General features: G+C 26.9%; 1 protein-coding gene across 2 annotated transcripts in view; it reads left to right on the top strand.

Annotated features, from left to right (window-relative positions):
* The window catches only part of LOC112596121 (discoidin domain-containing receptor 2-like), a 212,128-nt gene that overhangs the window by 109,980 nt on the left and 83,912 nt on the right, over nt 1-18,236 (top strand). For both annotated transcript variants that reach the window (XM_025341621.1, XM_025341620.1), the window contains one exon: nt 2,311-2,416. In XM_025341621.1, coding sequence (XP_025197406.1) covers nt 2,311-2,416 — 106 coding nt within the window. The remainder of the gene's footprint in view (nt 1-2,310; nt 2,417-18,236) is intronic.

The following is an 18,236-nucleotide window of genomic DNA, read 5'->3' as shown; positions in this document are numbered from 1 at the left end:
ATTTAAATATAGAGTAATTTTATTTGAAATACTTTTTCAAACGCGAATATATTTATTTTATTTTGTTTGGTTATTAAATTGCATTTTTATTTTTGTATTTTGAAACTGTATCAGTACTATAAGGTTGTTCAAAGAATTTTTATAGTTGTCGTAACTCAATTTCCCTCCGTAGATTTCCAAAACAAATGAAAAAATATAACAAATTTAAATTATGTATCCTTTTGAACTCCAAACACGCATGAAGTGCGATGAAATTCTGCGGCGTGGTTTTCACCATTTTGGCACATCCAGTTATAATCGCCTAACTAACCGCAGACCGGCTGTAGTGCGAGAAAAGTGACCGAAAAGAAAAAAATAGTTGAAATACAGTCGGTTAGGTTGGAAGTGTAGGAGAAAACGTTCGGTGAATACAAATCCATCATTTTTTTGGCTGATATTTTTTTTCCCTATAACTTTTAAATCATATCAATATACACAACGTGGAAATATTCATCCAGAAGGTGGCACAGCATTGCATTATTTCGCCGTTGGGTGAATATTAAGTTCAATGGCGGCGTATGTAGAACCGTTAAAATCGGTACTATCAGTGTTTGTTCCTATGGAAAGTTTTCTGCATTTATGTGTGACTGTTCGGCAAGATAAGACACCCCATACTTTTGTTTGTCCCCACTGTAGTTTTGGAATAGCTTTTTGTTTTAAGGGGTACGATTAAAAGGTCAACAGTCTTAATGGTTCTTTTCGAAACGTTTCCCAGAAATTGGACTTGAACGGAGCAAGTTGAAACACACGTAAGGTTTGCCTAACATTTTTTGTATGTGTTACCCGAGGGAAGTATTACATTTGTCTCAAAAGTCACTTACCATCATATTTTTATAAACAATAAATCAAAAGGAATAATGGTAAAAATATATCATTTAATCTTTGACACCGATTATATTGTTTTTTTTTTTAATTTTATAAATTATTAATGTTCATTTAGCCTCTTACACTAAATTTAAATAGTCACTCATATTTAAAAAAAAAAATAATATTACATTTCATATTACGTTTCATACTTTTTATAAGTAAAAATAATCGTTTTTATAACTGTTTATACGATACCTAATAATAAACATACTATTTTATGAACACATTTTAAAGTTTATAATTTTGAATATTAGGACCTTTAATTTAATCATAGAGCTATAAAAAAGCTTATATGTAGGTATACAAAAAAAATGAGAACGAAAATACCATTTTCAGTTCTTTTGAAGTGGTAATAGTGTTTGTATATAAAACATTTCTGAGCTTTGTAAGCAAAAAAAATATAATAAATATGTCTCCAAAAATATACTAACGTCTTTAACCATTTTAAAATTAACTCAAGTATATGTTGTTGGTTTTTTTTTTTTGAATTTATTATTTATATATTCATACTAATATAATTATTTGTAATTCAAAGCGATTTCTGGTAAACATATTATAAAAATAAAAGCAACAGCTACCTATTTAAGATAAATTTTAGATATTCTAAGTATAAATCATAATCAATATTTTATGTAGTGTGACGATTTATAGATAACTGACTCGTCATTTATGTCATATTAGACGAATCGGCTTAGGTTTACAGATTACAGAAACGTTGAGTTTGAGGAAATATATCATTGAAATAGCCAACAGTCAAGTTTTTAATCACGAAGTATAGACTATTCGATAACAGCCGTTTTTCCACATATTTAAATACTATTAATAATTTGATTTACTATAGGTACAATAACCTACCTTAAAGTAAATCAGAATAATTCAATTATTTCAACTCGTACTCCGCTACTCCTATGATGTAAAATATACTACCCTTAAGAATAGAGTTAATCGAGTAATACTTACTGCATAATATTATTACTATTTTAATAATTTAATAAACGTTGTATAAGTTGCTATGTTATATTCGATTGTATTAGTTTATGAACGCAAATCTTAAGTTTTTAAGACTTGTAAAATAAAACTAAGAAAACTTTATTTGTATCGATCCAACAACCCGGTTCCCAAGACCAGTTTGTATAGCGGAAATAGCTAACTTACTACTCCTTAACTGAACAAGATTAGGTATAAATATCTATAGAAACTTGTCTAAAAAGAACAAAAGAGGTATTGTTGCAGTAGGTAATTGAATACATAATACCGATGTCTGATATAATTAAATATAAAATTAAAAACCGTTAGTAAGTTTGATAATACAATTATCAATATTGATTAAATAAGCGTTTGAATCTTACGTACGAAAGATATTTTTTTAATGTTATTCATTAATTCTTTATTATTTTTATTTAGAAGAATGTCGTTCACAGCTCGGTATGGAGTTCAGCAAAATTCCAGATCATAGGATAACAGCTAGCTCTTCATATGAAGTCAAATCAGTAGGACCACAGAATGCTAGGTAAGTCATATGAAATTTTAATTTTTGGTATAAACTTATTATTTGCTATTTATAGATTACAGTTATTGAATATAAGATGTATAGTAAGTAATTTGATTGTGTAAATTTTTTTCTGAAAACTTCTTGTATGAAACCGAATAAAAATAAGTTTGAACAAAAAAAAGTTTTTAAAATTAAACTGCTGCTTTATTATTACCTATCCTCTCGAAAACTATTGTACTTGAGGAATATCGCAAAGTCGAGCCATATACAGCTGCTAGTTTGAAAACTTTTAACTGCTTTCATACTAAGTAAAAAGCCTAATTCGGTCCATAAGATTCATTTAGTAAGTTTTTGTTATTAACATTTAGAATAATATCAGTTAGCGGTTATTTCCTTTAATAAAAGAAAACCTCCAATCTCAAAATGAATAAAACAAATATTGAAACGTTTATTTTCGTGACAATCAGCAAATAAAATAAATATTTCAAAGATAATATCAATCAATTGTTTTAATTTAAATAACAGTACAATTCTAGAAACTCATTGTTATATTTATGACTCATTAGTATTGTTTTTTTTTTTTTAATTTCACGCACTGTTCAAATAAATAAAATTGACATTTTTGTTACTCTCATTTTTTCAATGGTCTATATAATTTACAATTGGAGAGAATAATTCCCTTTTCAAATCATTTTTCTTGAAAATTATTTCTTATATACCTATACAAGTCTTGTTCGATTTTTTTTTCAATGAATATAAAATTGTTATTCGCTCTGGAAATGACGTGCTCAGTAAATCTTTATTGTTTGTTTCCATTATTATCATACGTTTACATCATTGTTTGTCTTTTATTTGAATTATCGTACAATATTTTTGTAAATTAAATATACGTACACTGCGTGTTATTATTTACCTAAATATTATCGGTATTTAGCATTCAATCATTTTTAACCATTCTAATATGTTTTATAAGTGTTAACGTTGTAGCTACGGCATTTATAAAATAAATAATTATATATTAATGAACCCTATACAACCTATACAACAGATGATAATAACGCAATTAAATGGCCAAGTTATAATTATAATATGAACATTTTTCGCTACTAATATTAGTAATATTCATACACAGTAAATACAGAAAGTTTATTTTATTTCTACTTTGTGAGTGTTATAAGGTTACATTTTTAGTTTAATCAGAGTTATTTTTAATAGGGAGCTAATTTTTATTGAACATTTAAATATAATATACTTACAATAAAAATATTAATCATTAAATTTAAATACTGCAATATATTTGATTTTTGAATTTTTATAGTTGTAAATAAATTATTAATAAATACAATTAAAATGGTGGTTAAAGAAAGTTATTTATTGTTAGTTCAACTGAAACGTAAAAAATGAGTCAATTAAATTAACTGTAGTCACAAAAGAACTATAATTTTATTTATGTGTCCTTGATAAACCAAATAACTGATTTTATAACAATATTATCGCTAATTTTATAATAATATATATACGTATATGTTATTTCATATAAAATTACGATTAAGTTATTATTTGAAACCGTTATAGTTAAAATTGAAGATTATCAATGATCGTTTTAGAATGATTAACTTTTCTTGTTTGTATTGTATGAGTAAACGATTCAAATAATAGATACATATATATATATATTTATATACATTATATACATATAGCCGTTTCATTCTCTTTGGATTACGAAATATAGCTGCTAATAAGATTACGGGTGCTCGTAGTCGGATATCCGAAACTTCTCGTTTCCTTTTTTCCCCTTCTCCATCCATTCTAACAGTGTCTCACCATTTTTGGCTTCGGGTAATAAATCCGCTTAAAGTCGGTCGGCTGGTCCGTAATGAAAAACAAAGCTGCTGAGGATGATAACGAAGGGATGGATTGTTAGGGGGTAGAAAATGAAAGTCCAATGTGTACGAAAAACTGGATTTGGTGGCGTATATTGTAGAGAAAAATAACAGTTTTTTTTCTTCTTTGTGCAATGCGATTTAGCAAAGATTATCACCCCAGTTGTTTTTTTTGCGGACCGTAGAAAAACAAGCTCTTGAAAACATGAACATAAATGAAATGACTGAAGTCTTCGAGGATCTTTAATGTTTAAAATTAACGGAAATAAAATCGTCTATTCGTGCTCATCGAAACTATAGGTAACACCTCGAAACCGTTCTCATAAATGCCATCATCGAGCACTAAATAGCCTAGATTGAATTTTATCGTATGTTTAATCAATGTAAACAAATAGAAAAAGTTATAAAAAGTCATATTATCAAGAAGTTGAAACATTTTTGTAGGATTTTATTAATTATGCCAATTTTTTTTAACCAAATTTGTTTGATGATTTTAATTGAATTTGATGTTTTTAATTCAAAGTAAAATCTATTGAATAAACAATTTATTTATTGATTTCAAATTTTTTTAGGTTTCATACATTTATCAATGAATAATGTTTTAATATTTTTCATACATTTTATAAACATATTGGACTATGTTCTATTTGTTACTAGAATTAATATCATTAGAAACATTTTTTTAAACTTAACATATTAAAAGTTTCGATTTTTTATATCATACGAGATGAAAGATAAATATGTGTAGTCCTTTGAGTGAATTTGATTGATTTTCAGAATTATTGGGCTTATATAAGGTCCAGTATTTATTATACCCTTTTTTACGTTAGTCCCTTTTAGGGGAACGATTCGATTAACATAGCCTTTTTTGTCATGTCAAATGCTGAATAGGCCGCCCGTCAAGGTAAACATACACTGTATATGACATTCACGATTTACCACGTGGAAATAAACAAAGTAAACTTTGTATATAAGTGCTCAAATAGTTTCAAAATTGATGATATACAAAAAAGTCTATCTATTGTTCAATGATATAATTTATATACATATATATGCATGGTTTTCAATTTATTAAAGTTTTAAGTGCTAAATTGTATTCTTTAATGTGGTATTCATTTTGTTTATTTTAATCTCTTTTTATTTCGCTCATCCTATCTTTAACTTTTTATACTGGTACCAATGAATAGTTTCAAACGAAATACAAATATAATTAAGGGGTCTATCTAAAGCATTATCTCAACTTAGTTTAGGAAATTACGATAAAATAATGTATAAACGTGAAAAGTAAATAATATTATTAAGAAACCCATTAGATCTTTTAAGTACTACGATGTTTTCGTATGAAGTACAAAAATTACATACAACGTCAGACGATAATATTTCAAACATCAAATAATGAATTTTGTATTTAACATCAACATTTTTTTAAAGAAATTTCATATTGAATTTCAATTACATTTGGTAAATATAAGGTAATTATTAAAACGATGCGTGAACCGAATAGTTTATTTTTTAATTTCATTTTATGTGAGATGTAGTTTGAAGAATATTTTGTTTTAATCTACTAAACAATTGTGTTATTAATTATTTTACATTAATAATTTGTTTAAAAGAGTTCAAAGGCTAAAATGTTATTATTATATGTAATCCACTGATATTATGCACGGTATCTTTGGAATTGGGACTATTATCTCATGGGGACAACAAAAAAACATATGAAGTATAATATAGGGTAAAGTTTTATTAGAACTCCATATTTGGTAAAGGGTAGATTCACATTACAGATAAAAATACATAAATTATAGAACTTTTAACAGTGCATTATTAACAATACCATTCATAACATTTTTAATAAATTTTATAATGTTATACAATTAATTATGAGCATTTTACTATTGTACTCATAGTTCAATTTTAATGCATAAAAGGTTAAGTTAAGTTAAAATATAATATTAGTTAGATTTAAAATTAATTTTAACAAAGAAACTCTTAAACATATAACACTTTTTTCTCTATTTTTAGACTATAGTTGCCATTGTACATTTATTGTAAATATAAATATAAACTGTATATTATATTTAAGTTAAAAAGAGCTCCGCTTTTATTAATATATAACATTTGAAAAAAAAAAATGTATTTTACTTAATATCCATCTAGAATTAAATTAAAAGTGTAATGATTTTTTACTAATTTTTTAGTCATTGATTATAATAATTGCTTGATAGTTAGAAATTTGATAAAGTTAAAAAAAAAGTATCCTCTGAATTTATTAAATTTAATTATATTGTTCAAATTATTGATAACATTTATATCATTAATCTGATTAGTTTCGTCTTCTTAAGCTTAAGTTTTTCTATAGCTATAAAATTGATCGTCACTATAATTTATAATTTATTGACGAATTATAATTTGAAAATATTTACTGATTTTACATGCATCCTTAGAGGAGTACATAATAATATTGACTATTGTATAGCTTGTATATTATGATGAGTGATGACTATGCGTTACAAATTTAAATTAAATATAATAATTTAGGAATAAATTCAATTTAATTTTTATTATTCATATTAGTTTTGGTGTATTTTTATTCGATTGACTATATTAAATTAATTTATACATTATTCACATTTATTATTTATTAAATGTGTGATTGGCAGTTTCGATGCGTACTGACAGCAAATCGCAAAATGTCGACCTTTAAAATTTACTCGTCATCAATAATATTATTAAGCAAAATAAAAAGTTTGTATTTCAGTACCTATAGTTATATTATACTACTAAAGTAGTTTTCATTTTATGAGAGGAATTTTTTTTTTTTTTTTTAGACTAACATAAATTCATAACTAAGTTTATTAAAGTAGTATATTTCTATATCTCACATGCCACCAATAGTTATTTAGTAAATGAGCCATAAAGACGATTGATATCAAATGCCAATGTGGATCAACATTTTAAGTTTTAAACTTTCAAACTTAAATTTTTGTTTTTAGTTCCTTTATTTTGTTAATTTAAATACAGTTAAGTCTACTTATATTTTATATTTTACATCAAATTTTCCAATTTTATTTTTACCGTATATTATTTTAAGTTATCCTTTGTTTGATTAAATCAATCTATATATATATGAAAATAGAGCCTATCCTGTTAAAATAGTCATAAATAAGTAATATATTTTTTACTCTATTTACAAGCGTGTTCTGGACGTATCGATCATTTATAAATGCTGGTGTAGTTTATTTGATGGTCAGTTAACTATGTTTTGACTGGTACTACATATACGTTTATTGTGGGTAGTTTGGAGAGAGCGTCTCGTAAAGAATACTTCAACCTCGGCGAGTCGAGTGGCATTAAAAAAAAAAAAAAACATTCCTCTGGCTCAGCTTCCTCAGAATCACTTCGTGCAGTGGTTTATGATGACAAAAAAACGCAGTGGTTAATGGGCATCTTGAAACCTCTTTACCTACACGGCGGGCGCCCATCGTTGCATCCCATTATTTCCTTCTTTGAAAGTCATGTGACCCCCTCAGCAGGCAGTTTCTGTGGCGCCTGTATAATAATAATAATAATTATTATTATAATATAATGTTTGTTGGGCCGTACAGACCCAAAGCTTGTGTCAAGACACAGTATATAAGCTTTATCGAAATCTAGGATACTTATACCTCATGTTGAAACAAAACTTTGTGGATAAAGTTTATTAAAATTGCATTACGAATATAGAGTATATAATATTATATGTTATAATATATGTGCGGAGACTTCTGATTATTTCGAAGTTTACACGTCAACCGCATCACACGCGCGTGTATACTCTGCAACTTTTGTAATAAACTTCTCGAAAATTCCTTTTTAATTAGCCATTTGCATTATTGAATACACATAAATACAAGTGTACGTATATTAGTACTTGGTTGTCGCAATCACTAAATTTAATTAATATTGCATAGTTGGTCGGAGACATTTTAAATCAGTTTGATTATATTCATCGATGTGTGCTGTAATATTTTTCAGTGTATCGGCGCAGTCATAAAAACCATATTATTTTTACAGGCGCCCAATACATTATATATTTACTATGAGAAAAGTTTTTAAAATATTATTTAGTGACTTATAATTATTATATGACAAAAAAAAAAAAAAAAAAAACAACACATTATTTAAAAAAAAATTATGACCATTGAAATATAAAAAGCATTTTAGATTAATTATCTGAAACGGTTGTAATTTATAAATAAGTTATTAACTTTAATAACGTTTATTTGGATAAAAAAAAATATATTTAATCATATGATGGCGCCTATTCATATTAAGATACTAGTTATAATTTTTTGAAATATCCTTTACTTAAATGATTGAATTACATTTTTTAAAAGACAATTTGTTATTACAATATTATGAGTTTAAGAAAATAATTTTAGTGTACTGTATTGCAAAATAAGTTGGCTTTATTTTCACTTACATAGTTTTTAATTTATAGACCTTCTTTTACTAACTCTTCGATTAATATAGGACGAAGAAAATATCAAATACTTATAAAATAACATAATTTTATATTTCAATAATTGATTGCATTACAAGAAGTCGGCTTATTATAAAATATCAAAGACATATTTTGTATGCTGATTAAGAGTTCATAATAATATAAACTAGATTTATTATATTGTTAGGTATTTGAGTAAACAATACGATATATTTGATAAATGACGAATTTCAATTTCAAGAATATAAAATTAATTACTAATTGATTAATATACCTAAAATTTATATTTATAGCTATTCGAAAATATTTTTACATATCATGTTACCCATAAAAAGTGAAATATTTTTACTGTTTATGAAAAAAAAAATGAACCGTTTGTAATGCAATACGATTTGATTGGTAAAATACATCATGTTAAATTCCGTATTTTATTTTATTAATGTAAATTATTTTTATACAAATATTATGGTAGTCAAAGTATTTTCGTCATCGCACTTATCATGAAATTATAAAAAACAATACGAATACCACTAATTCCGTTGTTAGGATTCAATGAGCGTATAAAAACAAAATAATATTCTGATACCACCAAAACGCTCAAGTCCCCGGTGTCCCGATTCACGCCCACTCAATATACTGCGTATCCGTAACTGTATTTAAGAACAGCACATTGTTTTCTGTTCAGTTTTACAATGGCGGTGGTTGGCGACAGAGCACGTTAATTATAATATTATCTTTGTCGTTTAACGGAACCGCGAATGACAATCTGTCGGTGGAAATCGCCAGCTCAGCTGCAACGTGACATAATGTTTACGCTTACAATAGGTAGGTAAAACGCGCAATAAAGCAAGCTACATAATATTATATACATTTAGTTTTTGAGCGCTAACAAATTCTTGTTGATGATTTTGTGTAAAGAACGTTGAGGTAGTTATAGTGATGACAGTAGTTGAGGCGGCGGTAGTTGATGGGTGGGGTACCCACAATATTGACCTTTTTAAAGTGCTGACATTTCAAAAACGTTATTTTAAGCGGTGGCCGAGGTTCTGAGTAGAAATTAGTGTAACGTACTGTGATGGTGTGACGACTGACGATGTGTTTGCTGGATGTAGATTTCAGACTGCGTTTAACTTTTATTTTAACATATATAAAATAACGATACACCCAAAATACGAAATATATTAAATTATACTCTTACATGTTTTCACCCCATGAAAAAGAGATATTAGAAATTCGTAAGTATAATATAATTATAATTACATATTATTTTAACGTACGAAATAGCGGTGGTGGCAATTAGGTGACGAATTCTTCACGAACCAAAGGAGTTTCACCTGTGCAAATTTTTAAACATTACGTCATCGACTTTATTTTTGTCTGACACAAATCCAATGACATGATATCCCTACACATAACCCTATCATGAATGCATGGTATTTATCCGTTACTCAGGCGACAGAGTTTTTCACTCCAATGCGGCGATGACAACCGACATCGCAGTTCACATTGGGGATCATCATTGCAATATAGCTCGTGCGCATTCGATCGTAAATCGTGGATTCAGGATTTATATAATATCTCACTTTATATTTCACCCCTATTTTCTCTCCCCTTTTTACTTCTCCTCTTCTCATCTCTGTAGCGTTATACGCAATATTTCATTTGGATTTACCTACCACACGTATTAATGAGTATTTATTTTATTGAAATCCATGATCAATTTTTTTTTTTTATTGTTGATTTCATAATATTTGTCTTGTATAAAACTGTATTTTAAATGACTTGATCATACCATATCATTTTTTATAATTATTTGTATACGTGTATACAGCATTTGCCTGTAGGCCGCGATACATTTTTAAGGTTTCAATACTTATTTTAGTCATTATAAGAAATTATTATCGCCATATCATTAAATTAGTAAAAACGTATACTAGATACTTATTACGTACAAAACAATTAACGTTTTTGATAAATTGTGTTTTATTTATAATTTATACTAAAAGAGGAATAGTGTTTAATAAATGTTTCTATCATTAATCAAATATCATTTTAGTTTAATTTATAGTTTTCAATTAATGGAAAATGTTATAACTATATTTTTTATATTTCCCTATTTTTATAACTTTTTAACATTCATGAATAATATTAAAATAAAACCATATATATAGTATGTATGTATACGCTATAATTTAGATAATTATAATTAATTTTTGGTGGTGAACCAGATTTTCGCCGAAATACTAAGTGTATAGGTGGCTGGTACAATCCACAAATTCAAGAAAGGTGTCTTCCGGATAGGAAACTTGGTTCCGGTGAGAATACCGGTATTTGACTGGCTATCATTTCCGGAGCATGGTACAGTTTCCTCAATATCACCCTTTCTCTTACATATAATCAGTATCATCATATCACAGTCTATATAATAGTTATGGATTAAGATAATGGTCCTTTTGTTCAGTAAATCCTCATTTGTTGTATATAGAACAATGCCTTTCTCCAGTAGAATCTAAATTCGATGGCCATTCTTGTATCAACAATCGATATGCAGCCACTATAATACTGATCGAATCACAATGAACAACTATTTTCAGTTTACAACCTTACTACAATATATCAAACTCCATATAAATGCAAATTCTAAACTTAGAAATTTTCCATATTAATATCATTAATATTTTTTTCAGTTCTTAAGCGCCATAAAATTGACGATTTTGCCTCATAAGTAAATGCGTCAAAACTAATGATTCGCAAAAAAAAAAAAATCAGGAAGTTTTTTCAATTGTTGTTGTTTGTTATTTGACTCATTCATAAAATTATCTGTATGTACTATATATATGTATAGTTTAAAAATCATTAATTTTATATTAATAATTATATTTAAAGGAAACATATAGGGATACATATGCTTAAAATTTGTTTTTAACTACGTAATGTGATCATTTCAAATAGTCCATACTAAAAAAATTAAGTTGCTTTAAAATAAATTGTTTAAATATAATGTTTTTGAATTTATACCACGTAAATTCGTGTTTAAAAATATATGTATGTTCTAAGAAACGAATATTTAGTTGATATAGTAATTTAGAATTAGTCTGATATTGAAGCTTTTAGCATAAACTTCATATAAAGTTTCTTCCCAACTTTATAATTCTCTGTACTCCAGGCAAAATTAATATCAGGATTGAAAGCAGAAAAGAGACGATTCTAGGATAAATACTGTGGTTTCTTTGCTCTAAATTCATATTTACATGCAAATATTACAAACATAATATTTTGATGAATATATTTTCTAAGACTATTACAGTTTGTGTGATTAATCCTACTCTAAAAAATAATATAAATTTAATAAACATCCTTAAAAGTAAAGTAATAATAAAATAATAATTGTTTACTTATTTTAATTGATGCACATTTTAGTATCTTATAATTCTAAATACAATATAATATTGATTATTCAATATAGTACAATAAAATAAATACTGCTAAATAAAAAAAAATTGTTTATAATTTAGCAAAATTATATCTACTCAACTCATTAACGTAGAAATTATGTAAGTTAAACTATCGTAGACGTCATATAAGAAATAAATAATTTTTATTTTATATGAAATACATGTTCTCCTTGATAAAAATAAGGAATGTTAGCTTAAAAAAAATTGATGTTTGAGTGAAATACAATTTAAAAAAATGAGAAATATTGTATAAAGTGGAAGAGTTAATTTTTTTTATGCAGACGAATTTTTAAATTGTTTATTTAAGACTGTGATCAGAATTTAAAAATTTAAGAATAAAAAAAAGAATCAATAAAATTAATATTGGACTTAAAAACAACAACAAAAAATTAAATCAATACATATAAAAAGCTTATGGATATGAGAGAGGGTATGTTTTGATTAAAAACAGCTCATATACTTTAATATTTGTATATTTTTGTTTTAATGGAAATAACTGATGCATTGATACGTGACTGTCATTCAAAGCGTTTCGATTCCAATGAAATATTTATTTACCAAATTAAATATTACTCATCCTCCTTTTTTTTTTTTTTTTTTTGGATTTTGCAAATTGTAATTTAGATACATTTTTAAACGTAAACTTATATAGAAAAAGATACATAAAATTAAAAACATAATATAACATAATTACTATTATTTCTATATTCCATTAAACGTGTAATTATAAAAAGTTACAGTTATAATCATTATTAATATAATAATGGTTATAAAATAATAAAATAAAAGTTTAAATTTTAATATGCAAAACATATTTAGGTATTTCAATCTACAAATAAATTCAACTTTATTCTTAAAGTGTTTGATATTTATTTTGAATCCTTTATGTCATTTAATTTGTGTATTATGATGGAAAAGTTATATATTTTAGTTCTTTCTTTTACTTTCATGTTGTAAAAAATAAGTCCTGACCCGAAAAGATTAAAAACGACGAACAATGAGTCGTCTTCAAATTCTCCCACAAGAGTTTTAACCTAAAAAAAAATCTATACAGTTCTTATATATATAATATGTATCATTGAATACAACGAACTAATCGGATTACGCGAATTTTAAGGGGAGAAAAAATTAAATAGACATAGCATATAAAAAAAGACTAGATTTTACGAGCTAAAATACGATATCCCGAGAGTTCATTGTGGTATTATGCGAGAGGGTTAAAATAGCCAGTCATTGGTTTCACACGCAACACAATGGAAAGTTCATTTATTTTCTTATCAAAGAATAGGGTTTGCTGCACTGATTCTCACGTTCATATTATTGGAAATGTGCGTTATGTCAGTGAAAAATAATAATTTGATTATATTTTGATTTTTATATTAAAATTAAATTTTGAAAATAATTTGGCTTCGACATATTTTTGGATATCGAATTTCAATTTTTAAATCACATTTTGCTAATTTAATAAACATATTATTTTTATTTTTATCTACACACATATAAGTTATTAATGTTATTATTATTAAATCCAATTACATCTTATTACCTTAAGGTAATATAATACATATGAATGTTAACAAGTTAAAGATAGTAATTAAAAGTCTCTAAAACTTTAATCAGGAAAATTATTTAATCATAACAAACAGAATTTTATGTCTTGTCTTTATTCAAGAAATCAATGTAACTTGAATGAAAACAATCCTATTCTTATTACTACTTGATATGAAAAATATTGTTTCAAATCGTTTTTTGCTGATTATAAGTTTCTTAGCAATCGATTCGGTATAATACTAATAAATAAACGAAAATATAATGTTGACATCAGAGTTTTTGACAGTCATATTTCTGACACCCTACTTATTTCATGTAAGGTTAGAAGAAACTTTTACCCAAAACATAATTTTCCTTTATCTCTCCAACTTTTTCACTAGCCATAAAGTTCATTATTATCCCTTCGATTTTCAAACTCGTAAAGGTAAAAGCTGTTTCAAATTATATTGATTGTAAGGTACGAGCAAAACTTTTAGATTTAATGGTTAACGTCAAATTAAATTGAAGTACAGTTATTATAAAAACACTCAATCATTGAAATCAAACAATTATTTTGAAACTTTTATGAAATTAATATTTATCTAAACGCTTTTTATGAATTATAAAAGCTTAATCTTCTGTTTTCATCAATTTTTTTCAAAATTTCGAAATTTTGAAAATTGATCATTTTATTTTTGATAGAAATGTGTAACTTGTACGATGTATTGGAAAAAATTGAGATGAGATCAATATGTAATTATTTTCCTAAGACAACCGCATTTAATAATATTTACCAATTATTTTTTTTTTTTGTAAAATTCTGTTCAAAAGTACGGTTTTTAAATAGTGCATACATCACACAAACTTTCACACACGTTCATGTGTGTTCACTGCTGACCCTCTGGTATTTGGCTGTGGGTAAGAACACATTACATAAGTCACAAATCACGATCTCTCACCCTTGCATTTAAGGAAATGTGTTTTCTCGCACAACGGGGGTTGGAGGCGAGGACGAGAAAGTCTGTAATAATGTTTCTGTGGTTAGGGCATTTCGGTGTACATTGACGATAAAAGATTGCCACTCAAAACATTGCCAGTATAACGGTAACGGAGAGTCTAGTGCAAAATCATGTCTGTAAGGGTAAATTATTCTAAATTATGTATAGACGTAGACTCAGTCGCGGGATTAGTCACATCCCGGGGGTGTGTACTCTTCCCGCTCGTACGCCCTTCTCGGTACTTCACGACTAGGTTTTCAATTTTAATTTTCAACCCTTTTCGAGATAATAATATATTACATGCATTTTTTTTATCTTAGCGCTTCATTTTATTTTTTTTATTTTATGCTACCGCGGTGGTTGCCTCGGGTCGTGTATATTTTTCATTATCAGGTGAACACATAGTATACCAGCGTTTATTATAGCCCGGGGAACTTGTTTACCGATCCCCTCAACTACAGCGCGTGTGTGTAAACGTCATCGCGTGGCATATTTTAGATGGAGAAAAAAAGCGATGTACGCGCTGGTTCACTTCACTGGACCGTATTTCTGTTGGCGATAGGACGATATTATATAGTTGAGAGGGGTGGTATGTAAGTGTGCGTATGTGTGCGCACGCGAAGAACTGAGGGTTTTAAATAATTGAAAAGGTTAGCATCGCGACGCAGACAAGCGTGTAACTATATACCTTCTAGTGCGCGTTACCATTATATGTATATAAATATTATACTGTACTGCACCCGCTGGTGTATATTGTGTTCATACAACACAATGCATTATGATGTAATAATATCATCACCACTGATTGCAATTATTATTACTTTTAGGAAATTCAATGCGTGGAAAATAATACTCACTTTTCTCTCTATTGCAGAATCGTCTTCATAATCGTATATAATATAATATTACAATGCCAATGCGTGTTTTAGGTATTTCTGATACATTATATGCCAATGCGTAGTGTATTTACGCTATAGATGGTAGCGAGTATAATAAGAGTATAATGTGTGGTTTGACGGTTATTTGGTACCAATAGGTATTTACGTTTATCGATCAAAAGAATAATGTAATTTTATTGATGACACGAGAAAAGAAGAAAAGTTGTATGATTTTTATAGTTTATGGTTATTTGTGTAATTGTGTTGACAACTTGACTATTTATTATTTTTTTCGTTTAATGATATGCGTACAAACTAAATAACAAATTATTAATCGGCTACTGATTAGGCGATGTATGGAACTAATAAATTTGATATAAAGATACTTAAACGGTAATGACATTGCGACCAATAAACCGTAAACATTTGATTATATAGGGTTCAGGTATTAAATAATATAAAATATTAAAATTGGTTCTAATTTTCGAACCAATTTACTTGATATGATAGATGTTTTTAACAGTATAAATAATTTTACTTCTTGGCTAAACACTTTATTCTAAATTGTGCTTGAAACTAAGTTCAACATTATTACACTAATATTTTATGTATAGAAGCATAAAATCGAGTTAAAATGCTTGTTTTCGATTAGATAAATTTACAATGAAATAGGTCAGTCTAATTAGTATAATGTGACTCATAGTAATAAACAATTAACACACGATGTTAACTTTAAAATCGACGAATTTTATTATAAATACATTATTCTTTAGTTTTTAAAAACGGTAATGTTGAAAGGGTTATAACATTAATTATACACTTTAAATCTAATATCATACAGCGACATAATTTTTGAATATTTGCTCAATTGTACGTAGTATGCCAGTTTGCGCGAATTTTAGCGTAGTTATCAGACAATGTACAACTAAATCAACTAAATAATCAGAAATATTCTGGAAAAAATAAATAAACTATACTATATAGCAGGGGTAGGAAATTGACGGCCCGCGAGTCTGTTATATCTGGCTCATGCTACATTTTCAAATTACACCCGCTAGATTTTTAATTTTCTAAGAATTGAGTGATTTCATGTTTTCCACCCTTGCTATATAAAATTATTTCATTTTAACAGCGACTATCAGCGTATGGTTCCAATACGTTTAGCATGTATTGGTATCATATAATTTCATATTGTACCTACCTACAAAACATATCATACCATATGTGAAGGGCATTGGTCAATGCCCTTCACATATTATTATGGCAGATTACAACATGAGTATAATCAAATGTAATCTCAAGATGAATCTATATATTTATATACTATTTCATATTTTCGAACTATTGAATACTGAGTCAAATCTAAGTTTTTAAATTGGGCATAGAATAACATTTTTCAAAAATCAAACTTTGTAAGTAAAATATATTTTATTTTACTTTTCTAATTATTTTTTATGAATTATTACATATTTTCAAACTTCTAATTATTGATTTTATGACAGTTTTATATTTAATTATTCTAAAATTATTTTATTTTATATAATAGTAATCTTCGATAAAAAACAAAAATGGACTATCACATAGCACTGTTAAATATATTAAAACATAAGCATCAAATTATTTTATTACTATAAATATAACAATATAACTAATTCTTATATTAAAAATAGATATTTTCATATCTCAACCGGTAATATTCTATTAAAGTATATTATATTATAATCAACACACAATTAAATTATCTTTTTTGTTGCAAATTGCAAGATTTAATCGTGTCATATTTATATTGGTTGAACCACAAAAATCCACATCATGACAGGTGTTTAACACCAAGACGCGATCTGAAAGTAAAACTAAATATAATATGGGTAGCAAAGGTCGAACAAGCATATTGCCCATTAGGATCTCGATAGACAAAAGCGTAGGTCGGTGAGAAAACTGGGTGGAAAGTAAAAAGTCCGACCCTTCGTATCGTATTAAATTGGTTAATAAAAATAATAATAACAATGAAAAAAAATAAGAGAAAAGCTAGCCTAGAAAGGGGAGAATTTAAATTTCTTCACGGTCAGAAAATCATAAACAATAATTTTATAATACTTAACGATGTAACAATAGGGTGAAAAAGTAAACCGACCTTGAATCGATTTTTAGTTAATGACAATAAATTCGTGAAATAGCATTCTATAATTCGTCAACTAAAAACAAGGCGAACAATAAGTTGGTAAAACTGAAAAATATTACAATAATAATAATCTGTTTTTATAGAAAAAGTATTTTTGTGTTACTCCATTTTTATTTTCTGTACAGTCCCTTTCTACCTACAAAGTTATATTAATATGCAAAGGATTCTTAATAGAGTTTAAGGCTTCAGGCAAATTGAAACACAAACAATGCGTTTTTTTTGGTTGAGGAGGGGACCAAAAGAGGGTGAATAAGGATTAAATCTCGTTATAGAAACTTTTGCTCATATCTAATAACTTGGATGACGTCATAGGTTTGCAATGGAGTTTTAAAAATACTTAAAATAAGAATAATAAGAAAACTTATCAATTTGAATCGTTAGGGACAATTATCTTTATTGTAATTAGTCTAGTCACAACAAAATAAAAGT

Source organism: Melanaphis sacchari, unplaced genomic scaffold (genome assembly GCF_002803265.2).
Source record: "Melanaphis sacchari strain LSU unplaced genomic scaffold, SCAv2.0 Contig2_pilon_pilon, whole genome shotgun sequence".
In the NCBI taxonomy this organism is placed as follows: domain Eukaryota; kingdom Metazoa; phylum Arthropoda; class Insecta; order Hemiptera; family Aphididae; genus Melanaphis; species Melanaphis sacchari.
This window is presented reverse-complemented; position numbering and strand designations above follow the sequence as displayed.